The following is a 26,519-nucleotide window of genomic DNA, read 5'->3' on the forward strand; positions in this document are numbered from 1 at the left end:
AAGAGGGTGTGAGCCTCCCTTACCTGGCCGCTTGGTTTCTACCTGGGGCGTTTGCTGGAACTCCTTGTCAGGGTCGTCGACTTGGTGTTTTTTCCCCCGCCGCTTGTCGGACGCTGAACACTGGCTTCACTCAGGAGTAAGACGGAGAAGGCGTTAAAGGTGAGTCGTTGTTGAGAGAAAATCCTCCGAGAAAGCTCGTTTTAACCGGAGGCTCGGCGACGTTAGCTAAACAAGCTCACACACCCCAACGGTCGCCGGCGTCACTAAAAAAAAGAACAAACCTTTACGAGATAATTAACAGTTAGTAATTAAAGGTATAAAGAGCGGCTAATAGTGTTTGTAATAATTAGTTAGTCAAGGTTACAGGAAGTAAAACCTGCTCCAGAACTTTGTGTTGTTAGCTAACCGAGACACTAGCAACAGGTTTCCCAGCATGCTTAATGAAACACACAGCAGAGAAATAAGTTTTTCTATTTAGTAATGTCTCCAGTCGTGAACATACTTTACGTCCTCTTCTGACACATGGAAACCTGCTTTAAAATATGTTCATAGTTATATAAATTCATTTCCTCAATACTAAGACAGCCAGACAGCTGCCCTTATGTCTCTGCTTTATTTTACCTGCTCCGTGTCCTGTGTTATACCAGTTCCAGGTGTTTGTACCTGTTGTCATTGCTTTAAAAGACCACTTCAACTCATATTATGCAGTTTTCCACTAGCCAGAAAGCCTCTAAACAGTGGCTGTAATGTTAATAATGCAACAAAATGACTTGATTTCATTCATAAGGTTAAAACTAGTGATGCACAATATGACAATTTCTGGCCGATACCTGATATTAAGATTTATGATATTACCGATGTCGACATTCGATTTCGAGAAATGAGTACAAGTAAGCACTGTGAGAAACTATTCAGAAGAAGCCCAATTAGACCACATAGTCTTCTTTATTACGTAACAAAAGTAAAACATATTTTAATATATTTAAGTCCAGGACCATCCATCCATTATCTATACACTACTTAATCCTCACTAGGGTCATGGGGGGCTGAAGTCTATCCCAGCTGACTCAGATTGAAGGCAGGAGACACCCTGGACAGGTCACCAGTCTATCACAGGGCTACACTTAGAGACAGACAACCAAGCACACTCACATTCACACCTACGGACAATTTAGAATCACCAATTAACCTCAACATGTTTTTGGACTTGTGGGAGGAAGCCGGAGAACCCGGAGAGAACCCACGCTGCTCGGGGAGAACATGCAAACTCCATGCAGAAAGATCCTGGTGTCCTCACCGGGACGCGAATCGGCGACCTTCTAGCTGCGAGGCAAAGGTGCCACCTTGCAGCCCAAGTCCAGGACCATTTAAGTAAAAACATCTGTGAAATAGCAGCAATATCAAATGTAGAGACGAAGGCGCTGACATTAGACAATCGTCGGGTAAATTTGTTCATCGGACCGATACCGATATACGGTAAAAAACACTAATATCGGCCGATACTGATGTCGTCGCCGATATATCGTGCACCCGTATTTAAAACTTTATAGGCTAAGTTATTTTATATACAGTCTAAGGAAGGATGTATGACAGACCAAACACATACAGACCAAGTATTCCAAGCACAATTGCCTGTAATCATCCTAAAAGTCAGGTCTGATGATCTATAAACTGCATTTAACTGGTCACAATTATTCAGTTTCAAGAAACGGTACAGTTTCTATAAGACACACCTTTGCTGTTGTTACAGACATAAAGCTATTTGTATTTGCGCGTCATAATTGTTGGAGCAGACGGGAGACGTATATTAATTACGCAATGTGGTTTTTGGCACGACACTGGAATGGGTTGTATAAACAGGCCTAAGTCAGGTGACATTATAACTTCCTCTCAGTAATCTCTTAGGATCCTGCATTGTTCAAACTCACCTGTTTTGAATTTTGACCCACCTTTAATAGACTTTGTGTTCTCCCAGGATGCTAAGAAGATCTTGACTCGGGGCCCCAACATGAGTGTGACATCATGGTTTCTGGTCAGCAGCTCTGGCACACGCCACAGGTTGCCACGGGAGATGATCTTTGTCGGCCGGGATGATTGCGAGCTAATGCTACAGGTGAGCTTGGTTTTTGTGAAGTTCACGTGTGCACAGCAAACACCCAGCAGAGTGTCACCTAAGTCCTAAGTGGCCTTCGCTGTGACCTGCGAAAGACGCTCGGCAAACGTAGCATTACTCTGCAGTCAGATGTCTGACAGGACAGCTAGTCTCATAAATATGTTAAAAAACCAGTGGGAGGCTCCTCGCATGCTTTGTGTGGGTACATTTTTGAGTGTGTAACCTGGTGACAGTGCCTACACACATAGTTGTCTCTGACAGCCTTCTACACAATGACTTTAAAGCCAGCTGAAGCATTCCGCTGTGGTGTTTTTTCATGCTCTGTCTCTTATAAACACAATTTCTTTGTGGTCTTTGTGTAATATTCTCCCTCACATTTTCTTCTCTGTCTGTATTTAGACCAGTGAGGGAAGAATGTTGCCTTTGCAGTTGTGTATACTTTCCTTAGTTGGTGTGTTCTGCTCAGAAAAGCCCTGCTAACCACAAAAGACGGCTAGATTTAAAAGTTGCTCATGTCCACATTTAGGCGTCGCCTGATCCAAGGAAAACCTCAGCTTCTCCCAGTCTGAAATGATGCAGACTTCTCTATTGCTCAGCTTAAGTGCTCAGGACGGCTTCCTGACTTGGCACACAGTCAGTTTCTGCCCCAAATTGTCTTTGACCCTTGAACGTTTTGGGGTTTTTTGGTGGATGGCTCGATGCATTTTTTTCCATTCACATCACAGCCGAAAGTCTGTAACGTGAGAATCCTGTTTGGCGTGAAAGGCAGAGAATTCTTATCATGTCGCACAGTTGAGGGCCTTGCCTGTGATGTTTGGACTTTCTATGACAACTGCTGTTTGGTCACTGCCTCCATCTCCATGAGCAATAATTAGACCATGTGCCTACTACAATAATAGCAACGCCATTGTCTTTGTAGTCCAGCAGAGTGTGTTTATTGTTTCTTAGTGCCAGAGCTCACATTTTCTCTATGATAAGGGGAGCAAAGTGAAGCTGAGGAATGTGGAATTCTTTGCGCTGCTGCGGCCCGTACCGTTAAACTGATCACGTAATCTAATTGATAAACCCACCACTTTAGACATTACTGTATTTACAAGAAGTTATCTCGAAGTGGACTGGTCAACACGGACACCTCACACAGCCTCTAAATGTGTTTTATCCCCATTAGCGGCTGCTGTAGAAGAGTTTATGACAAGCCTAGAAATGCTCCCTTGGAAAACAGCGCTAATTTTTACAAATGAGTTTGGCATTCATCTTTTGTCTTTGTGATTTCTGTGACCAAGAGGCCCAGAGTGCCTAATGAGCAGAGAAGAGAGAGTGAGTCAGTCAGTCGGAATCACTTACTCAGTCTGCACTTAATTGATGAAAGCATATTTTGAGAGAAGGTATGTGCACCAAGACTTAAGCCCTGTGAGTACAGTGTGGTCCATGAGAACCATCTACTGGTTCTATCTACTGCACTGCTTCATGACATTTAGGCCTGACACTTACCATTATTGTTATTATCAAATAATCTACAGAAATGTTCTCAATTAATCGTTCAGTTATCATTATAATTATCATTATCATTATTATTATTATTACACCATGCTGCTGTCCTATCTAACAGTTTGCTTCCTTTGTTTCCTTGTTTACTGCTTTTTTTCTTAACTGATGTGTGCTAATGTCTTTGTTGGTGTTGTGCTGCTGCGAGAACAACCATTTCCCTGATGTTACCCTACCAAAGCGATCAATAAAGTTCTATCTAATCTAATCACTTCCTGGAATGTCAAAAAATGGCAATTACAGAATCAACATGATGTCTTCAAAAGTTTTGTTTTGTCCGATCAAGAATTAACTTCAGCTTGACTGTTGCTTTGCTTTTTGTTTCCCAGTCCCGCAGTGTGGACAAACAGCACGCCGTGATCAACTACGACACAAACACAGACGAGCACATGGTGAAGGACCTGGGTAGTTTGAACGGGGTGAGTAAGTCCATCTGTAGCACCCGACTACCTGCCTGCCTCAGCCAGCCAAAGTGACAAAAGCCGCTGGGCTCTCTGAAGGCCCTTATCTTGAGTTGGCAACAATTCCCCGAGCGCCAAATCCAATCTCTGAGAGCCAGAGACGGTTGGTGGAACGGTGACAATCAGGCGACTGGATTTTCCTCCTGGCATGGACCCCTCTTTTCTTCCCATTCGTTCTGTCTAACTCCCCCTCTCTCTCCCTTTGCTGCTCCGTTGCCACTTCATTGCACCATTATCCCAATGAAATCCAGAGTTGAGCAGTGGGAGAAACCATTCATTGTTCTCAGAGAGTGTTTCTTTTGGCCTTGGTAACCGCAGCCAAACTAATCAGAGCAGAACAGTACGAGGACCTGTAACTGAAATCCTTCCTCAATTACCTTCGTTTAGTCTGCGTAGAATAAGATCAGGCCTTTTCCGCACAGTGTTATCCTTGTTGTTCTTTCCATTTAGTGATCTGAAGATAAACTCTAAAACCTCTCACTATTTGTTAGTCGAGGCAGACGTTAACCAAACCGATCTACGCTGATTTCTACCTGGTCATAAGGCATTCCACAAAAGCTAAGACTGCTGTTGCATAACAACATAATCTCATCAGAGTTTTAATGTGCTGTTGGATTTACTTTCAGTGGGAAAAGGGCCAATTGCAAAGCACCTTACAGAAACTGGGTGCGTGCCACAAGGAATTTAAGAGCCTGTCCCCTGTGAGGTCACTACTGAACAGTGAGAATGATATGTGTTTGATGTTGTTTTTTCTGTGTTTTTCAGACGTTTGTGAATGACCTCAGGATTCCTGATCAGACGTACATCACCCTCAAGCTGTCGGATGTCATTCGCTTCGGTTATGATATCCTTTTTGTATACTTGTCGTTTCAAATTGTACTCAGATGTTAGTGAGGTGGCATTGGCTTACTCTTGATTGAATTTACTTTATTCAGACTTTTTGCTCTTCAGCAGACCACATTGAAGTCAACCAGCGGTTGGCAGCTGTTTCACTCACACATTTATTGCCTTTTCTTTCCGCTCTGTGGTCCGTCCCACCATTGGCATGTTAATCCTCTGCGGTTTTTCAGTCAGGGGTTTTAGATTATGGTCAACTGTGGACAGAAAAGCCCCCAGCACCCTTTGACCCCCAGACTAGAAAACTCATGAATGGTGAAATGTTATTTAGATAACCGGAGGGTAAACTGTTAAGCGTACACACTCATTTTGAAATGCTTGTTACCAGAAGTATGCATGTGATTTTACTCGTTTCAAGGAGTGTGTTCTGTGGAGAAAATGTTGGGCACAAGGCAAAAACTTACGTTCAGTGAAAGAGTACTAAGTGTACATTTACCATAGTTTAGGTCTGTGTAGTTTGTATATGTTGTCCCTGTGTTGATGTGTCCCCCAGCTCAAAGCTGAGCTGTATATATGTTACCAAATTTAGATCCCAAATTGTGTTACAGAAATGTATGTTTGTGTTCTTTAACTCCCTCTGTACATGCTCACGTGTACATCCTGGAGAGGAGTCAGCACAAGGTCCCAGAGGAAGCCCTTAAAGTAAGTAACAGTGGCAGCCTGTTTCTCTTTTAGTCTTGTAGTACTTAAATGCATGCCATGGGTCCCTGTTAGTAGTGATAAACCACTTACTCTTTATGTGATATGTTTGTTGTTGAAAAATAATTGCATTCCAAGTCACTGAAGCGTCTCATGATTGCTGACGTCCTTTAAAATCTCTTTTTTTCTTGCCTGACAAACAGTCAAAAAACACAAAAGCTTTAAATTTACAACGATTAAACAGAAGCTTTAACTTGTGAACTTAATTTTACTGGTAACTCGTACATAAAATTGTCACTGGTTGGTTTCCTGAAATAACTGCCTAATTAATGGTGTAAACTGAACTGCATACTAACTTTGAATTGGAGACCTGAAATGTGATGTTTTGTGTGTTGACTTCAGAAACAGGTCTTGTTTAGTCCCCTTTCATAGTACCTTTGCATATTTTTCCATGTGTTCCATGATTATGTATCTACACATCATATAGAGTTTGTTATCTGTTATTTAAATTTAAATAAAGATGTAAATCGTGCCATCTAAATGTCAACACTCTTCTCTATCGGTGGAAAGGTGCATTTAAAAAAATGTTTTTTAGATGAATTAAAATAAAGGGACGTTTTTTGTAAATAGCAGTAATTGGTATCAATAAGAGATAGGAGCTAAAACTGAGGAAAGGTTCCTGGTGGATGTTCTTCCTTATATTGTACATGTATGAGGACGTTACATCTGTGGTGATTGTTGGCAGATGGCTTTTCACATCCTGCTTCCCTCCTGTCTCTGTGTGCAGCATGAGAAGTACACCAGCCAGTTGCAGCTCGGCATAAAAGCCCTGGAGGCCAAGGCGAAGGAAAAACAGCAGTTTCAGAGCCCAGAGAAGAGCAAGGACTCTCCTTCCAATGTCAAACACCAGGACAAGGCTGAGCGTAGAGCCCACTCACTCACTGGTAAACAACTCTGTCCACGGATACTCCAAAGTAGCAGATACACGAATCAGCAGGAAGGCAACAGGTTTTATGATAACAGAAGTAGGTTAGTTGTTCTTGTTCCCAAAGAGGAACCGTTTGAACTGAAGTGGATTTAAATTTCCCACGAGGAAGAGAAACTCTTTGTTAGTCTCCATGTGCTGCATGACTTTGGCTATAGATCCCTTGATAGGGCGGCTGTAGCTTCTTTTATTAAGAGCTTCCCTGGTGTGAGATTAGGATGCCATGTGAGCAGAGAGGCTGAGGCTACAATCCTGTAGTGTCAGTCAAGAAATAAAGCTTGACATCCCAGGGTTGGCAGAATAAGTATACATGAGCAAGGGCTTCGCAGAAAAGCTGAAGGGTGAGGAGTCAAGGTCAAGCAGTCTTATCTCTGTCAGCCATGCCTGACTGCTGACGAGAGGTGGGGTGCTGCCAAACACGCCGGTGATGGTTCGACACGTGTTGTAGAAGAATTAGAAAGGCCTGTAGGTTTTGTTTAGTGCCAATTTGGCACTTCTGTCCTCTTAGCTGGTGGTGTATTTGTCACTGCTTTTATTTCCAGTTGCTCACACGTCTGCTTCGCTCTGCTCTGAGATCTGCTGAGTAAATCATGTTTTACAGTATAGGCAACAGTCAGGGAACTGTTAGTTCAAGAGAAGGACTTTGTGAATGAAGCTCATTCACACTGACAAAACCTATTCCAGATGTTGTTGATCTAGCAATTATTTTGCTTTCTGCTCTGCCATGTGAGCTGTGAAGGAAAACTACAAGCAGTGCTTAAAATAGGACTTTTCCATCAGGAGCCGGATGATCCTCAGAGTTTCTTAAAATTGAATAATTGAACTGTAGAAGTTTGAGAAACATTTTGTATGCTCTCTGTTTAGTAAGACATCTCTTACTAGGAGATGAATGTGATTGTATTGGCTCTCAGTGATCTAACAAACTGGTCACTGCAAACTCATGTTTATGCTTTGCGGTTACTGCCTGCACTCAAAGCAGCCTTGCCCTGTGCTACTGTGAGCCCCTCCACCGATGAGATAACAGAACTTCCCTCTCTTGCTAAATGTATAGCTACAAGAAGATAAAGATAGTATTTCACAGTATGTTACAGAAAATAAAGCTACACTTGTGTTCGAATAGCCACTTACAATAAGTGATATTGTTAGATGTTGCAGATAACTAACTGGAGACACCACCTCTCACAATAGCAGTCTTTGTTCTTTCTCACTTCATTTATCCAAAGGAACACATGTAGAGAAAATTGCAGCTATTTTCCTCACTGTGAGCTGGCATATCTCTGTTGACTTCATGCAAATACATCCTCTGTGGCTGACTTTGTTTGAATGGAGGCCTTGATGTAGTGTTGCTGTTTTTTTGCCTATTTAAATGTTTTGTATTAGTTTTGTGTTGTGTTTTCTTTTAATTCTACAAACCTAAGACAGTTCTCTCGCCTACTTCAGTGCTGAGAGAGCTGTCTATATCCTTTTTGTCTGTGCTCTTGCTTGTTTTCTCCTGCAGCTGTACAGGAAGTGGAGTGAGTCCAATCCTCCAGCTGTCTGCAGGGCAGGACACTTCTCTTGTACAGTGTGTGTGACTCAGTCAGGCCTACTTCACTCTGCCAGGACCTGGGGCTGTTTAGTATTTAGAAAATGGGCGTAAAATTGACAGTTCACAGTCTTAGTGCTACATGATTTAAAACGTCCTAATGCTTCATTTTTTGTTAAGCGATTTTTCATGTTACTTCTTGTCCAAGTTTGCTCACACGATAATCCAGAAACTAACTAAGGTACAAAAAAATAATCCACATGCTTTTAGGACTTACAGCTTTCTACGTGGCCACAGACACAGAACAAGAAATAAAGTGAAACCTGGCACAGTATTTTAATGTAATCTTGTAATAAAGCTGTTACCAGCGGTCCTCGTGATTTTACCTTTTTGTCTTGTGTGTGCTTTTAGTTGCCTTGGCTCATTTACAATAACAAACTTAACATAACTCAGTGCTGTACTCGGTGCACTTTAGCTGTGCCACTCGCTCGCTCGTGTTTTCTAGAACTAAAATGGGAGAGTTGAGTAAGTGGAAAAGAATTGGTAACGAGGCCCTCTGCTCCTCCTGTCACTGTGTTGATGTCTTAGTGTGTGTGTCCAAGGCAACAGTGGTCAAGTGCTGCTGATGCTTGGGATTGTGTGGCCATATTACACTCCAAAGAGCTGGTTTGTCCAATCTATCAGGCCAAAAAGCAGGATCTAGATTATCTGATTAGTGCACTATAGGCTGGATGGCATGTGTGGATGCCGGGCTATATGGCAGATCTCACTAAACATCAGCAAACTGAGCTTTAATTCCTCTGGTTGTAAATATAGGGGGGGGTATATATGCAGAAGTAGACAATGAGTGTCAATGTCTACAGAAGGCCTCTGTTTAGATGGCCTGGTTATCCTATATCCTGCTGTGTGTTTTTTTATTCTTTGAAGATTAGGATTAGCTGTGTCGTCCTCACATGAGGAGGATTATGTTGGGTGGTTTGCGTGATACAGTTGGTATCACAATTTTACCCCTATTGCTCTCCCTGTGTTGTGGGAATGTCTGGGAATTGTGACAAACCCAAAGGCTACTGGTAGTGTAGCAGTGTGTCCTTCTGACCTCCAGTGTTGTGTAACATGTGGTAGTTGCAACAGCAAACACAACATTGTTTTGTCACGTGACTAACATAAACGTATTGGCTTATAAATACGAGGCCCTGTTTAAATTCAGTTCTTTGCTGGGCTCTGACTCTGTTCCTACCGTTCCTCCCTGCATCTGAGTATATTATGTGCCTGATGGTGTGTGTGGGTCTTTGCTTATGCCTGTGTTTGTGTGTTTGTCTGCTAGCTGCCACAGATTCTCCGATATCCAAGCCTACTCCCCTGTATGGCCAGCCGTCGTGGTGGGGGGAGGATGAGGACCCTGCCAACAAAAAACAGAGCAGAGGTGGAAAGTTGCCAGAGCAGGAATCTCCAGGTCAGTGACTGTGTCTTATATTTTTATGCAAATGATCCACTGACTTTATGTATTTACCCTGAAGTGTGTCTTATCTTTAAAGTAACATATATTTTGTTCTGCAGAGCTGTTTGTGCTATATTTGCGTTTGATATTCCCACATCTGCGAATTAGATCCTAATTTGTAATGACAAGCTTTTTGTGGCACTGCTATGCGATGCTCGTTGTGGGTCACCGAGAGATGGATGGTGTTAAGCCCAAGGCAGGTCTCTGGCTGCCAGTTGTGGACTCTTGGCCAGACCATACCATGCCAGGCCAGTGGGCAGTGCCTGTCTGCCTCGTGATGGATTATGACCCTCTAAGCTCCTGGAGGGGGGGAGGAATGGTGATTGTTCTCCTCATGTTGCCCAGACTGAAACAGATTATTCCCGCTCAGCTACCCTCCACTGGACTCTGAGCTCCTAAAGTGATATTTGGCCACATCCAACTGGCATCCAAAGACCAACCAGAGGATTTGTGTTTGCAGCCGAACAGCTGGAACCCTGATGTTATTTGTGGCTCCTATTTTCAGGAATTATTTATCAATGACATCCTAACCGATTCTATAGTTTTGAGTACTTGTAAGTTTGAGTCACTTAGTTATAATTTTAGATCTTTTATATATTTTTAGTTCATGCACTGAGGAGATTATGTAGGACTGCCACTATATCTCCTTGTATATATATATAAATGTGTATTTATTGTCATTTTCCCACTTTATTGATAACAGAGCCTGCTAAAGACGCGTCCAGATATGAGGTCAATGGGTCTCTGTCGGACAGTCAAGCCAAATCCATCTTCTCCTATCGCCGGGAGCCCAGCTACTTTGAGATCCCAACAAAGGAGTTCCAACAGCGACCTACCAAGAAACTGGACTCGCAGGTTCATGAGGTTCCCACAAAGGACACCCCAGATCCCACCCAATGTGTCTCCTCCACTCCCACTCCCCCTGTGGTCCAAAGCCATGCCTCCTTCACCATTGAATTTGATGATTGTACGCCAGGTAGAATGAAGATCAAGGACCATGTGACCAAGTTTTCTTTCCGCCAGCAGCGCAAGCATTCTTCAATAGAGCTTGCTACCACACCTACCGAAATGCTGTCAGCCGAAAGCAAAGTTGCTGATTGGCTGGTCCAAAGCAACGCTAGCATGATGAGGAGGTCGTCACAAGGGGAAGACTTGTATAGCACAAACAGTGACCCATCACTTATGTTGAGCACCAAGGGTGAGTCTCTTACACAGTGTCTTGTATGTTTATAAAGCTTTAGTTTGAATAGTGTGCTAACTGATAGCTTGTTGTTCTTTGGCCATCAGCAAACCACCATGAAGATGGCTCTCACAGTGATTCAGGACACCCTACAATCAGCAGACAGGATTTTCTCCAATCAGGGCCTCAGAATGTATCCCAGGGTTCCCCACAAACCCTTAGAAATTCCCCACCACAACGCTTTGCCTCCCCTGACTCTGAGGAACCTTTGTCCTACTCTCCACCAGAGTCTCAGTCCCTTTCCAGTCTTGGCAAGGCAGAGCCCCACCAAGCTTTTGTCATTGAATTCTTTGATGATAACCCAAGAAAGAAGCGCTCCCAGTCCTTCACCAATAACACTACCCCACCAGAGTCCTCAGGCCCCAGACTTCAGCTGGAGAAGGCAAAGAAGAGCTCAAGCCCAACTGGAGAGAGACAAGTCCCACCTCCACCCACCACAACTCCCCCAACCCAACGATACACTATCCCCCTCAAGAGCCCTGCTCCCACAGGACCTCAAAGAGCTGGCTCTCTACGAAGGGAAAAGACAGAAGATCGAATCAGCACAGGCTTTTCTTCCCGCTCCTCCTCATCCGTGTCTACAAGACCCTTCAGCAGCGTGGGCCGGAGATCTAAACTCGCCCAGGAATTTACTGCAGAATTTCTGAAACAAGCAAAGCAGAACTTATCTGCCAGCTGGGATAAAAATACCTCTAGTAGAGCAGCTAAAACAGAGAAAGTGGCAGTATCACAGTCTGATCAGAGTACTACTAGCCCTCCTCAAGCTGATGGCCCATACCCACCTCAAACCTCCTCCCCTATCCACAAGCCTGTTCCCCTCAAAGCTCCTGTCATGCCTCTGGCATCTCCAACTGTGGAAGTCAAGAGCCCCCATGGTGGCCCCAGAAATGAAGAGGAGGACAGTCTGAGTGACGCTGGAACCTACACCATAGAAACAGAAGCTCAAGATAAAGAACTGGAGGATGCACGGAGTAAGATTGACCAGGCAAGTTGTTTGATCTCATTTATTTTCGTCCTAAAGAAAATTTCTTATGGCTAAAAAATCAAAACATTTTGCTTAAAATAAATCTGGTTTTGCTGTTTACTAGTCGCCTCTATTTCTTGGAACAAAGTCCTGGTCAGAATGAGCCATGGACATTAGCAGTCCCACTTTCTCAGTCCTTGCACTTATCCACTTGCAATGCTTTGTTCCTGACAGGTGTTTGGTGTTGTTGAGAGTCCTGAGCGAACGAACCTGAGTGAAGCAGAAACACCGTCAGCATTTAGGCCTGTTATTGTTCAGGGCAGGGAGCAGCATAGGCAGAGTAGCAGTGGGGAGGTGAGACCAGCTCCAGGGCAGGGACAGGGTCTGGTAAAGGTAAACCTTCCTGTTCAGGGTGGGACTGATGAATGGAGTAATAATACGTAATTTTAACACCAGTTCTAAAGACAATTAATGAATATTTTGGGTCAGTAAGCCATAAATGTAAATGCACAAATCAGCATGCATGGCTGTCTTGATTTCCCTCCTTGGTGTTTCCTCTCTTTTTCGGTGTCTCTTTAGATTTATTGATTCGCCTCTTCTTTCCTCACAGGTTTTGGGTTCATCATAGTTTTGGCTTTTCTGTCTAACCAAACTGAAAGAGCAAAATCTATATTTGAATAGCAGTTGTACTACACATAGTCTTGAAACTAACTGATCTCTGTTTTTTTGTTATATTAAGTTAATGTGAAGGTCCCATATTGTGAAAATACATTTTTCTTGTGCTTTTGTTTTTTGTTATAAACTTGTGAGTGTAAAATAAAAGTTGTTGAGATATTAACACATTTACTTGTGCCATCCGTCAAGCCCCCTACAACTAGTTAGCCTCCCAGTAACACCTAACTAACCAGTAGTCTTCCAGTGTAATCTTCTTGAAGGGGGCGTGAACAGCAGCAGCTCATTGATTTTTTTTTTTTTTTTTTTTTAGAACAGCCCTGAAATCATTGGCTGTACTGTCATGTTGAAGGGATCCATTCATGCAGTATTTTGAGCTAAAAACTAAAAGACACACTGTGGAAACTTGTAAGACGTTGATTCATTTGCTGAAAAAGGAAACAATATGGGACCTTTAACTAAGGAAATCAGAATTTGTCTACTGTGCGTTCTTCAAGAGGTTTTAATTTAACGATCCTGAATAAGTTGTGTTTTTTCCCCATGCAGGTTCAGTCAGCAGGTGCTGTGTTGCAGGGGGCTCCTAAGTGGATGTCTTGCTGGGCCAGCTTGGCAGACAGCTACACAGAATCTGGCCCTTCGTCTGGCCTCTTTGACATCCCTCCCCAGATGGAACTGTCAGGAGGAGGTAAGCCACCTGATGAGACATTGGTCTATTTGAAATGATAATGAGACTCCCCGATGAATATGAATGATATTCAGTTTCAGTATGTGTGGTTAATATGCATTAAAACTGTTCCACTTCAGCGCGAGCCACAATCATCCACAAGGCCACAGTCAGCCGAAACCACGACAGCACAGACTCGGATGGCTCGAAAGCCCGTCGCATCCTGCCACAGGTGCCACCGGGGGACAAGTGTGACATTCCAACTCCCAGCATTCATGTTCACTATGACCCGCATTCAACGTTTGATGTAGGAAACGGTAGCTTGGTGGCCCCCAGCTCCCAAGACAGCATTCACAGGTTAACAGTGCAGGATGACGTGGAGCCTGACAGCCTGAGTGACGCCAGCAAGTCTGATGATGGATCCATCATAGAGCAGAGGAGGAGGCCGCTGTCAGACGGAGAAGACAAGCCAACTGAGGAGAAGCTCAGAGTACCAGCCAAGTCTACGTCTTTTTACATCGGCTCGGAGGACGAGGTGTCCAAAGCAGAGCGTGGAGGCTCAAAATCCAGCACGCCGAAGGTCGAGAGAAAACATGTAGTCAAAACTTTCTCAACGGCCACTCTGACTAAACAGAGAGGCAGTCAGGAGTTTGGAAAAGTAAAGCCCACTGTATCGGCTCCTGTACTGGGACAGGGGACACGGAGTCCAGAGTTGAAGGAGGGCTCCCCGTTAATCAGACAGGAGAGCTTCACCAAGGAGCGGCCCAGCAATGCCAGACTCCCCAACATCTCTAGCCAGCCTCTACAAAGAGATCCAGACCCTGAATTGTTTCAGGGAGCCAACAGTCAGGACACCCACTCTTTCCTCAAAGAGACGGAGGACGTCCTGGCTGTTCTAGAGGCCAAACTCCAAGCAGGACGTTCAGGGCCCACTCCGTCTCCCATAATGGACTCTCTTTCTGGGGAGTCTGATGTGGATACGTCCAGCACAGTCAGCCAGCACAGCAATAAGACCAAGCCGAACACACTGACGAAAAAAACATCTGCTAGTGGCTTCCACAGAGAGAGGTCTTCAGCTAGCATAGCGAGTCAGGACTCAAATCATCAGTCCACATCATCAGAAAAGCACCGTTCTCTGGGCTCAGACAGCAGGAACAAGACTGAGTCTGTCAGGAGGCCGGTTGGTCTGAGACGTAGTGTGGGAAAATGTGGCTCCACAGATCTAAGCGACGACCCTCAGAGTTTACCCTTCTCTGATCAGGAGTCTAACAACCACCAAACCCGCAAGAAGTACACCGTGCCCCTTCAGAAGGAGGACGGCAAGACCACCAGAGTGTCCCAGGCCCTAAGTCGTGCCAACAGCTTGTCAGCCCCAAGACCTACCAGGGCCTCCATGCTCCGTCGGGCTCGCCTGGGAGAGGCCTCGGACAACGAGGGCACAGAGACAGACAGGCTGTCCCAGGAGGCAGCCAACGCCCCGCCTAAGCAGCCTCAGGAAGCCAAGAAACTTTCCAGGCTGGATATGCTGGCCATGCCTCGTAAGCGGACTAGCTCGTTCAACACACCCAGCGACACCGAGGCCTCATCCACCCCGCAGTGGACAGGCAGGAGCTCAGGATTTTCCAACCGTAGCACAGAGTCGGGCAGCAGTTCCACTCGAAGGGCTTCTGCTTCGGGGCCAAAGCCTGCAGAAAGGCCACAGAAAGCAGCGCTCGGCAAAACCCCGATCACTCGTGGACGCTCCAGCAGTGCCAAATATGCCAGCAGCACAGCAAGTGAGTATCATACAAACACATACATACCTGTTTGAGTAAAAATATTGACTACTGTAACCTTACACCCAGTTTTAGTCGGTCCTGTTTTGTAGAAAAGAAGGACGAAGTCTGTCCTACAGTGGTGAACTGGTTTGAAACACTGGTATGAGTCAGTTATTAAACTGTCTGTCAGGAAATGATGCATCAGTTCTGGACTTGAGCAGCTTTATTTTATCAACCCAGAGCTGTTCGTGGGAAGGGAACTCACTCTGGGCTCTCACTAACATCCGTAACATTAACACTGAAAAACCTTTAAATAAAATGTTATTTCCTTCATCTGCACACTGTAATTATACAGAATATGATGATTATAATCTTGTTTTTATGTGTAATCATGCTTTCAGGGTATTGTGGCCACAGAGCGTTAACCATACTGGCCCTTTACTTAGCATAATGTGACTCATGGTACTCTTCAGGGGTTGTTTTTTTATTTTATTTTTTTTTTACTAATTGGTCCCTACCTGGTACTACTGACACTGTAATGTGGAAGTCAAGTGCTCATTTCCATTTGTGAGTAATTTTGAACCTTAAAAAAACAATAAATGAGTTATAAATGTGGAGATGAGGGCTTCCACAGCATATTTTCTGTCTCTTGTTTTGGGAAATGTTTTGGTGACTCCACTGGAAATAATTGGTGGTGTTTTTCTCGGCAGTATTCTTTCATGGTGTTTTCTTTTCTCTCCTGTTTTTTTCCCCCAACTTCTCTATCCTCACCTTCCGTAACTCAAACCAATTCACAACGCCAAGGCTCTAGGAGGCGACAGAAAGGCTCTGACTATACCTCTACCTCAGATGAAGAGTACGACTCAAACCAGAGCACTCCTAAACACAAACGCTCCCAACCTTCCCCAGCCTCTTATAGCCCACGTCATCAGCCTCGATCACTGCCGGTGGTTGCCATGCGTCCGAAATCACGCAACAGAGATTCTGAAGATGAGAACCACGAGGGAGAGGCCTTCCAAAACTGGTCCTCTCACAGTGCTGAGATTGCACGGTAAGAAATAACAGAAACTGAGGCTTTCTGCTCTAGATCCCTTTGATTTCCACAAATTCAATCTGTGTTTTTATGTTGCCTCACTGACAGAAAGCCCTAAGCATTTATTTGCAGTATATTTTTATTTACACTTGTGTGACTCGGGAGCCAACACCATCATAAATAAGACACTAATATGACTTAGTTAAACTATTGCAATGGAACACTAAACTGCTTCCAATTTCCTGCAGAAGAGGTGTCCAGATTGGCAGCGGTGTTTCTTAGTTTGTTCTGTATTGTTGCAGAGCATCGATATAAAGAAAAATGACTTTTACATTCATTTTTTGTCTCCATTTCTTGCTCTTACCATATATGCTTCCTCACTTCCAGGTTGAGTCAAGATCTAGCCAAAGACTTAGCAATCTTGGCCAGAGAGATCCACGATGTAGCGACCGATGGTGAGCCACAAAACCCTGGAGAGGAGGGCAGTGCACCTGTCTCCACGGTGACCGCTCACGAACAGGTACGCCAAACATGTTAACAGAAGCTCATCTTGTTCACAGTTAAATAAATTACAATTCAAGTTACTGTGTCAACATTACTGAATCAAAACTTATGTGTTCAAAAGTTGTGGTTAGCTGCACCAGATGTTACAACTCACCAGCAGATCTTTCACATGTTTTCTTTCTGTTTGGTAAATGACTGGGTACAAAATTAAAAGTTTTAGAATCTCTTACCCAAATACCTGGATCTGGATGTTCGGTGTTCAAGGTGAAAAATATCAGAAATATGATTACTTCCTTCATCCTTTTGGCATTTAGGAGAAATCATCATGCTCTCCTATGTGGCTAAGGGATCGAATGTTTTTTCTAAAACTTGAGAAAATGAAAGTTTTGCTGCGAGGACACCCTGAGAAATTCAGATTCACTTGAAGTCCAATCATTGAAATATTCTTATAAACTAAAGGCTCTCCCTAGATTATTTTTTGTAGCTTTTTTGTTTATCATTTTGTTTTATTCTTTTAATATCCTCCTGCTTTTTATTCACTTATTTTATCGATCCTCTAAATTGTTAATACCATAAAGTGCCACTTAACAAATCGGGCAGCGTGACTTGTTCTCTTTAAAAGTAAAGAAAAGAATCAGGTGGGTGAACGGCCGACTGAAGCGGACAAAGATGTGCATGATTGTGTTCTTGTAGACCAAAAGGTACATCAAACGTAATTCTTAGGATTATAATATATAACACAAGCATTAAATCTGTTTGACCAAGTGATTCAACCTAAAGTTGGTTCTTGAAATAGGAAGCATCTTTCAAGTAATTACACATCTAGTGCAGTTACGTAACTTAAGTTTAACATTAAACACCTTTATAACACCATTTCTCAAGTGAGCAAATAAATGTCTCACTCTGCCGCTGTGTCCCCTGTGACTAACTTGTGAAGTCTGATTGTGTTCAAGCTGGTTCAGCATATCCCAGAGGCTGGGTTACACTACCAGAGAGTCCCCCCAAGCTCTGCGCGTACGAGGGAACCCGACCAGAGCTCCAGTGACCTCGAACAGCACTCCAGGCAACGAGCTCCAAGCAGAGACGAGGTTTGACACTATGTGTGCTGCTTGGCCTCGTGTTTTTTAAAAACCTCTGTGACGGTGGATCATTACAAAGTGTTGTATTGTTTCCTGCAGGCCGTCGTGGATAATTTGATGCTGAATCCAGTGTCTCAGGTCATCGTGGCCATCAGAGAAAACACGGAGCAACTTGCCGACAAAATTAAGTAAGATGTTAAGCAAGCAGACATGAAATACATACACGCCTCTCATCCCCCGGCTTAATGGGTGTTTTATGAAAAACTTCATTGATTCTGTCTGACAACCAGACCGCACTAAGCATGTAATCGTATTTAATTAGTGTAACGTAATGAGTCAGCTCACAGACAGTTTGTGCGTCTGACAATATGAGACCGAGAGGAGAGAGATCTAATCTTCTGGGTAGATTAGACGCACATGAAAACAGTTTCCATTGTGAGATGTAGCCATGTGTTGTTCTCTTTCTGGTGCTCATGTACTAATAACAAGATATCAAGCATGCTTTGATTTGATTTATTTTAGCCAGAGTTAAATGCTGCAAGAGGCTCTAGACTGTATCAGCAATGTTGTGGACACAAAAGTTCAGCTCATCCTCTTTTTAAAAAACACTGTCAGTTCACCACCGTGCTTGGTTTTGTGCACACAGGGTACTGTTCCAGGACAGGGTGGATATCTGGGAGGAAATTGAAGCCAAGGTTAATTCTGAAAATGACATCCCTGTTGTCAAAACTTCCAACAAGGTTAGTGTGTTTTCCTTTTTGGTCACTTTTCAGCAAAATGTACGCTAGTTAATGCTGTTTGTTTGAGCTAAGCCAAGTGTCTGTATTTCAGGAAATCACAACTATCTTGAAAGAACTGAGGAGAGTTCAGAGACAACTCGAGGGTGAGCAGCTCCAGTCCATCACAGATAACATTTAGATCATTTTTATCGTTAAGATAATAGCTGGTAGCTAATTTCTTGTCTGTTCTTTATTCAATTCAGTCATCAACACAGTCATGGAACCCAGCGGGCAGCCTGAAGCTACGAAAACCTCATCCTCCTCCTCCTCGTCTGGAGCTCGGTCCTCCAGACCTGCTTCCTCACGGGACTGGAGAACAATTCACTCTGTTACCAAGCGTGGCGGTGGCCCGAGGCCCAGCGAGAGCGTCAGGAGAGCAGCTGTGACCCCAGACGATCTCCGAGAGGGATATTTAGTCTGAGATCTGACACAAACACACCAGCGCAGAACTTCTGCTATAACTCCACAAACCCAGGTGCTGGACTGTTGTGAAATGAAACAAATGAGGGGGGGAAGTGAGACTGGATTCACACATCCTAACATACGCACTACTGCGCTGTGAGCACTACACACCTGCACGGTGGTGTGAATACACAGTGACGCCTGCACTAAACGCCCTTAAAACACGCTGAGTGGGAGGCCTGCATACGAGGTGACGATTTAAGGAAGTACTGTAATAGTTCAGTAAATCTCACCTTCACTTCTAAAGCGCTACAAAGCTATACTTGATTCTCTTTGTTTGCCAATGATACGACCAGATTTTTAAAACAGCTCATTGTAATTATTTGGTTTAAGTGAAAACCAGCCTGAGCATAATCATCTCAGGGAAATCTACAAATACATCAACTGTTTGTGTTGAGTGACAAATCATATTTTGGAGGAAATATTAGTTCGTAGATATTTGTTTTGAGAGTAGAAAGACCTCCAGTTATAGTTCTCTGTGACCTCGTGTCCTCGGTAACCCCGCTGCATTTCTTTATATATTCTCTCCCGTGTTTTTGTCTTTGTTTGCCACGTTCCTCTGTGTGGACCAGATTTATAGAAAGACTGTAAAAAGTATTTATTAGGGCTCTTTTGTGAGACGCTGTGGTATTTTGTAGCTGACACGACACGGCTTTGGGAGAGCGTCAGTGGCCTCTTGTGCCAGACTAGTTGTTGTTATATTGCACAGTTGCTACAAGCCAATTTTGTGTGTCCTTGCCCCGGTAACATTTCTCTCCTCAGTAGATGGACTCTACCTGTTTTGTCCTTATCCTTCAGGAATGTGCGGTCTGAATAGGAGGAGGGGCTCAACTCCGTAGTGTGTCCACCTCACAGTCACACAGTCAGGTGGCTGTAACACACAGCTCGGGAGTTTCCAATCATTCCTGCCTTTTGAAAAGCGTATTTTTATTCACGTCAAACTCAGTTGGGAGCTTAAAAAAAACCTGCTTTTCCATGCCCAAAGAACGCAATCAGCTCTGAGGGTTTGGCCAAAGACAATCATGAAACAACAAGCCTCCTTTATCTGTGTTTGCACTGAGCTCACCACATCTAGCTTCCATATGGTTGTTGTTCTACGAGCTCTTCAGAGCGCTGCGGTAACAGCTGGACATTTCCTCGGTCTCTTGAGTCACAATTTCACTTCTGCGGAGTCCTCACATGACAGGAGACGTGATGTAATTTTAGCATTTGTGTTGATTGTGTGAATCTTGATTATTAGTTCTGTCGATGAGTGTAAATGTCTAAAGATACCTGTATGTCTATGAATTACCTCTAAATCTTTGCACTAAAGGTAGTACAACATTGTCCCGACAACCTGAAATGCTGCGAACTGAAAGCTTTTTACTCTCCTGTGAAAGATTGTAAGCTTCTTATACCGAAGCAGGGAAAAAAGGCGACCCAGTACACCAGCAAGTTTTTCTTTTTTTTTTCGTTCTCCTCTTCCCAGTCCAGATTGTACGTGTGATTGTAACTGGGAAGTACCTACAAGTGCCACATAGCTGTGTGGGATGATATTTCATGCAGCCCAAGTAAAGTGGTTGTTTACAAGCTTGAGCAAAAAAATTGAATGTTTCTTTCTTAACGAATTGCTGCTATTCATTTTCTATGGGATAGTGTTTCCCCTTTTGCTTTATTCCAACACAGTTACAGTGGGAGAAGATCGGAGAGCTAAAGTTTAAATCTTGTGTGTCAAATTTGTGTCCTCCCCCTTTTTTCTTTTTTTTTTTTGATATTCAGTTTCTGTTTCCCCTCCTTCTCGCCCCCCCAAATGATTTGCTAGTAATTTGTTAGCTGGTATTTATGTTTGGTTGTTTGTGTAAGTTTATAGATGATGATGATTCCAGATATTTTCAAATAAATTTGTTGAGCAAACCTGTTTTATTTGGGGGATTTTTTCTCTATTGTATTCTCTCACTGCACTTCTTTTTCTTTTTTTTCTCCTGGGTAAATACATGCCTCACAAGCCAGAAATGAAAGTAAAAACAGGAACTGTGCTCTGATATATTCAGCAGCAGAGATATCGCTTCAGCTCAGTTTCGGGTGAAAGCTAGAGGGGGAAGAATCACATTTGTTTTGAGCTCTTACTAGAAGAAACGTGGCTGCGTCTGCTTTCTGTGAGTTGCTTTCTCTTTTATTGCTTTGAAACAAACACATTCTGGCATTCAAACCATTTCAGCTGCAAAATTATGAGCTGTCATTAGTGCGGTCGGAGTTGAACGATCTTGTTTGTTCTCCATCCGAGACGAAAATATCCTGCTTTTGATCTTTAATAGATACTTGAAAAGGGAGGAAAAATGAACTCTGGGTATGAGAGCCTTCATGACAGCTACGTTCCAAACAAAAGGGTGAGGCTGCGTCAGACATGAACCCAACTGCAGCTCTGTTTCGTGAGATTATTTTATTCTTCCTCTCAAAAACTCTTTTTCCTGCCCAAACTTGTTAGAGGTCGACCAGCTGCATAGCATTAGCTGTGGTTTTGGGCTGTCTGACGGTCCTCGGGGTTCTGCTTGCCATCGCCGTGCTGGAGAGACCGCCAGCCCCCAAAGACCATGAGACGCTTCCACAGGACGCTGGTGGGAGTAACAGCTCTGTTGACCAGTGCAGGTAGGAATCCTATATAATCCTATATAAACCAAGTTTAAGGTCAGAAAGTGGCTGAATTAAAGGCTTGCCTGATTGGCTGAAAAGACTGTTCAACCACATCCCCCTTGATATTTAGAAAGCATGCATTTTGGAAAACTACTGTAATGTTTCCCTGTTGGGCTGGAATTTTGCATTTCCTGTACAAAAATAAAGGCATTTCCACCCTAAACTGATGCCGTAAAAGCCCAAATTGGTGCATAAGTGTTCACTAGAATGCAAGAAATTAGCTGTTAAATGCTTTGGATGTTGTAACCTGTCAGGATTTAAATCAGATCGGATCAAGTTTGTTGTAATTTTGCTGTACATACACAGTAGTACAGGTGAGATGAGAGAGCGTTTCTTCAGGATCCAATAACGTAAAGCAATTTAAATACAGAAGTGTTTGCATATCTGGATCAGAAGTTCAGCATTCTGACAGCTTGTGTCATGAAGCTGTCAATCATTCTGGAGGTTCTTCCTTTAATGCACCAGATACGTTGGCCTGATGATAACAGTTCATGGAGAGGGTGTGAGGAGTCCCCGACCATGTTCAGGGTCCTGCTCCTACAGCGGCTCTGGAAAAGTTCTTGGACAGAGGTGAGGGGAAGCTCTGATGCCCCTCACAGCTCCTCTAACTGTCCTCTGCAGGACTTTTTTGTCCGACAGACTGCAGCTGGAGCACCATGCTGAGATGTCAGAACGTTCTCCACCACACCTCTGTAGAACGTCCTGAGGATGCTGGCAGGGAGAGAGGCTCTGCTGGGACTAAACTAAACTAATTCATAAAGTTTAATCTTAATTATCCTTTGATTTAGAACTCAAACAAAATCAAAACAACAGTGCTCACATGAACAGTTTTAACTGCTTGATGATGTCGCTTTTGCTCTGTGGCTTACATATATGATACACTTCCTCACTGTTAGTGTTGTAATGTTATTGTACACTGTATTTTTTTCTCTCTCTTTTTTCTTCTCCTATTACTTTTACTATTTTTATCATTGCAAATGCTTCCTGTGGACAAGTGTTGTAAAACAGCACATGACAGGCCTCTGGTTTGTCCAGTGTAGATGTGATGTCCGCATCAAATAAACAATCAAATCAAATCAAATTGATTTATGATTATTTTGAATAGATCTATTAAATACTTATATTAAGCTGCGCATCTTTTCTCTTCAACTTTTTTGAGCCATGTAGTTCACATCTCATGAATCCGTCAAACCTCCACATCAGCTGACCTGATGATGAGCCACTTTCAATTGCTTCAGGGTTTTTCGTTTTTCTCCAGTTCGCTCTTCAAAGAATTCCTTCAGCGGATGTCTTTGTTCTGTCCTCCAGTATGACCCTTGTGGAGAGCATTCCTCAACATATGAAATTTAAAGCCAACGTAACGCTCGGGATCCCACTGGTGGAGGCCTGGAAAGATCTTATCTCCGTGGCAACGCACCAAGTGGACGTGGCCTCTTTCTACTGGACGTTAACTGGGGAAGACATCAACGTTAACTCTTCCTCTGACAAGCCTGTGAGTCAGCTGTAAAAAGAAATGCATGAAAACATAATCACATTTAAACCTGATGCTTTGTGAAAGAACGTCTTGAACAGTGTCCGTCTGTCCTCGGCAGGGAAGAGACATCCTGAAGGAACTCGGAGAGCTGCCCTCCAGGAACGTGTCCGTCCGAGTGGTGACCAGCGTTCCCACAGTCAGGACAAACTCCACCGATTTAGAGATCTTAAAGCAGAAAGGTTAGGAAATGACTCTCCGGTTTGTAGCGCGCTTTCACTCTGCGTTCCCTTACATGTGTTTTCTGGCTGTCTGTAGGAGTTGAGGTGAGGAGGGTGAACTTTGGGCGCCTGACGAAAGGCGTCCTCCACAGCAAGTTCTGGATCGTAGACAGAAAACACGTGTTTATTGGAAGCGCCAACATGGACTGGAGGGCTCTAACACAGGTAGAACCTCAATAACACAAATATAAGGGCTTGTTTTCAACTGTAAAACACTACAAAAGTATTTCACGAGTCACCCTTGACTGTAGGTGAAGGAACTGGGGGTGGTGGTGTACAACTGTTCCAGTCTGGCAAAGGACCTCCATAAGATCTTCGAGTCCTACTGGGTGATGGGCCAGTCCAACAGCTCCCTGCCTCAGCCCTGGCCTGCCAAGTATGACACCACCATCAACAAACATCACCCCCTGCTGGTGAAAGAAGACAACGTCTCCAGCAGCCTGTACCTCTCAGTGAGTTCCTAAAAAGTTTCTCTTCCTTTTTTCTTGGAAGCTGTTGTTTTGATAGACAAAGAGCTTTTGTTTGCATTTACAGAGAAGTGACTGAGCAGCTACAGTTCCAGCCAGGACAGCCGCCACACACAGAACTCAGGGTTTATGACATCATCAATACCATAAAAATAACCTTATTAACATAACACTTCTAAAAACAAGGTTTACTAAGCGCTTGGACAGACAATGAAAAAGCAGGACCCCCAGAAAACAACCTGACTATTAAGATAAAGTTAAAACAAAAAGGCTACAGAAGCAAAAATGCAAAACATATTATGTTAATATTAAATGAATGAGTGAATATATGTAAAATGATTCAGGCAAAAAGAGAAAATCTTAATTGTCCCATCAGGTCATGTAACTATTATTTATATAAAAACATTGAAACCGAAGTGAACTGAAGTGCTTGTTAGTAGAGAAATATTAAGATTATGACCCTTAAATAATGTATAAAATACAAATTTACTTTACTAATTTAAAACTATTGAGGTTAAGAAAATATTCTAATTATGCAAGTTTCCCATTAACAATTTAAATGTTCATTTTAGGAGCCAACTATATTATATATGCTAACAAATTACCTCACTAATATAAACATTAATGCAAAGACAATACAATGTTATTAATTTATGCAAATTTATCTGACTATGTTAAATATCAAGGGAAGGACTCTACAGTACTGTTACTTTAACAAAATGCAAAATGAATTCAAATATAAAGGTTAAGACCCTACAGTATTATTGTTTATGCAAATTAAGATGATTCAGTTTAAATAATCAAGTTGGAAACCCACAGTAATATTAATGATGGAATTTATCTAATTCACTTAAATATGAAGGTTATGACCTCACAATATTATAAACAAATTTCCTCACTAACTGAATTAAATACAAAATATTTTTAACAATATTATTAATTCTGCAAATTCATTTAGGTGTTAAGGTTAAATCTGTATAATATTATTAATTATTCAAATGTGACTGATTAATTTAAATATTCATATTAGGACTTTACAATGTGCCAATGACATGACTAATTCAAATATTAAGATTAAGACCCCACGATATTATTAATTATGCAGTTTTACCTGATTGATTTAAATATTCGGGTCAGAAAATCCAGTGACTCTCTGTGAACAAGAATATCAGAAACATAAAAATCACACATTCTAGCCATTTATGAACTATTTGTTGTTGTTTTATTATTCTTGCTTCCTCTCAGGCGTCTCCACCCTCGTTCTGTCCTCCGTCGAGGACTCAGGACCTGGAGGCTATCCTCTCCATCATCTCAGAGGCTCAGCACTTTGTTGATGTTGCTGTCATGGAGTATTTCCCCATCACACGCTTTGACCATCCTCAGAGGTAACCCTCCGTTGTCCTTCCACCTGCAACGCATCTCTTTTATTCCACCTTCTCACTGTAGAACGTTTACTTTAACTGAGCAGATACTGGTCCGTCATCGACGATGCCATCAGGACGGCGGCGTTCGAGAGGAAGGTGAAGTTCAGGATGCTGATCAGCTGCGGGAGAGACTCTGATCCTGCCATGCTGCCTTTCCTTCAGTCTCTGGCCTCCATGGACTTTCCTCAGCGTCACGTCAGCATCCAGATAGTAAGACACCAGATGGAATAAACATCTTTGTCACTGCAGTTCATTTTAATTTTGCTTTTTTAATTCATTCTTTTTGTTTGTTTTAGAAGCTGTACATAGTGCCTGTGGGAAACCAGTCTGACATTCCATATTCCAGAGTCAACCATAATAAATTCATGGTGACTGATGAAGTCGCCTACATCGGTGAGCAGCTTTTCATTTCTGCATATTAATTTTAAAGTTTACGGTAATAAAAATAGGCCTTCCCAGTGTTTAGTTGAATTAATCATTAACCAGAGAACGCTGTGTTCCTTCCCAGGTACCTCCAACTGGTCAGGGGACTACTTTCTGACCACAGCTGGAGTGGGTCTGGTGATTTCCCAGCATGCTCCTCACCCCGCACAGCAGAATGAAACCCTGCACAGCCAGCTCAAGGCGGTGTTTGACAGAGACTGGCACTCAGAGTTTGCTGTGCACCTCTCTGATCTGGGCCACAATCCAGACTGTGCATTATCCAGATGACTGAAACTGTTTCACTGAAGTTACACAGAAATGTATTTTATTGTCAGAGCTGTTTCAAACCACTGTATGTTGTTGTTTGTAATAATTTTGAATATACCTTCACTATGAAGGTTTACTGAATTAGCCGTGTGGTTTTCAAGGAATGACAACTGAATATATTGTACAATGATTAAATATGCACCACTAATGTACTTTATAATGTTATGTTAATTATATGTCGTCATCTGTGAGATTTTTGTAAACCAGGTCAATAATAAATGAGTCACTGTGTCACTCGCTGGCTGTGACAGCATGTGTTGAGTGCTGAAATCCCTTCTTGACTCTGGAAATGATTACATCAGTACAGCGCTGTAAGAGCAGACACTAACGCCAGGATTTAAACCTGGTGTTCCCGTCTGATAGGACAGAACTACACATCCCAGGAGCTTAGACGTCCACAAACCTCATCCAACACAACTGTGTCAGTTCACTGCACCTGTATAATCTCTGTATGTTGGTAATGGTGACAGTCAGGGGTGGTTGAAATCACAGCTGCAGATATAGGAACGACATCTTAGTAGACTGCAGTTTAGTAAATGCTAATCACATACTTTGTCTCTTATTTTGGCACTGGCTTAAAGTGAAGAAATTACAACATTCATCACTGGTGATACGGCTGAAGGGCTGAATGAAATGCAA

The 26,519-nt window shown here is 43.0% G+C and overlaps 2 protein-coding genes across 2 annotated transcripts; both read left to right on the forward strand.

The window, feature by feature from the left end:
* The first annotated feature begins 6 nt into the window (after positions 1-6).
* On the forward strand, positions 7-20,714 carry cep170ba (centrosomal protein 170Ba). The gene is made up of 18 exons (XM_008281404.1): positions 7-159; positions 1,976-2,113; positions 3,988-4,077; positions 4,885-4,963; positions 5,600-5,658; positions 6,443-6,599; positions 9,490-9,618; positions 10,367-10,861; positions 10,951-11,888; positions 13,086-13,224; positions 13,344-14,978; positions 15,765-16,011; positions 16,381-16,513; positions 17,451-17,585; positions 17,676-17,764; positions 18,223-18,316; positions 18,408-18,459; positions 18,559-20,714. Exons 2-18 carry the CDS (start codon positions 2,009-2,011, stop codon positions 18,774-18,776), a joined length of 4,794 nt encoding a protein of 1,597 aa, XP_008279626.1. The 5' UTR covers positions 7-159; positions 1,976-2,008; the 3' UTR covers positions 18,777-20,714.
* Positions 20,715-20,845: 131 nt separating this feature from the next.
* On the forward strand, positions 20,846-26,150 carry pld4 (phospholipase D family member 4). The gene is made up of 11 exons (XM_008281406.1): positions 20,846-20,952; positions 21,112-21,183; positions 21,282-21,442; positions 22,796-22,979; positions 23,080-23,200; positions 23,277-23,404; positions 23,491-23,691; positions 24,952-25,091; positions 25,175-25,340; positions 25,427-25,523; positions 25,639-26,150. Exons 2-11 carry the CDS (start codon positions 21,133-21,135, stop codon positions 25,839-25,841), a joined length of 1,452 nt encoding a protein of 483 aa, XP_008279628.1. The 5' UTR covers positions 20,846-20,952; positions 21,112-21,132; the 3' UTR covers positions 25,842-26,150.
* Positions 26,151-26,519: the final 369 nt, after the last annotated feature.

The sequence above is a fragment of the Stegastes partitus genome, unplaced genomic scaffold (genome assembly GCF_000690725.1).
Source record: "Stegastes partitus isolate 25-593 unplaced genomic scaffold, Stegastes_partitus-1.0.2 Scaffold233, whole genome shotgun sequence".
Classification (NCBI taxonomy): Eukaryota; Metazoa; Chordata; class Actinopteri; family Pomacentridae; genus Stegastes; species Stegastes partitus.

Coding starts and splice junctions, on each gene's coding strand:
- cep170ba (XM_008281404.1), top strand. CDS start 2,009: ATGAGTGTGACATCATGGTTTCTGGTCAGCAGCTCTGGCACACGCCAC. Junction 6,600..9,489: donor TAGAGCCCACTCACTCACTG/GTAAACAACTCT, acceptor TTTGTCTGCTAG/CTGCCACAGATTCTCCGATA. Junction 9,619..10,366: donor GCCAGAGCAGGAATCTCCAG/GTCAGTGACTGT, acceptor TATTGATAACAG/AGCCTGCTAAAGACGCGTCC.
- pld4 (XM_008281406.1), top strand. CDS start 21,133: ATGAACTCTGGGTATGAGAGCCTTCATGACAGCTACGTTCCAAACAAA. Junction 21,184..21,281: donor GCTACGTTCCAAACAAAAGG/GTGAGGCTGCGT, acceptor CAAACTTGTTAG/AGGTCGACCAGCTGCATAGC. Junction 23,405..23,490: donor ACTGGAGGGCTCTAACACAG/GTAGAACCTCAA, acceptor CCTTGACTGTAG/GTGAAGGAACTGGGGGTGGT.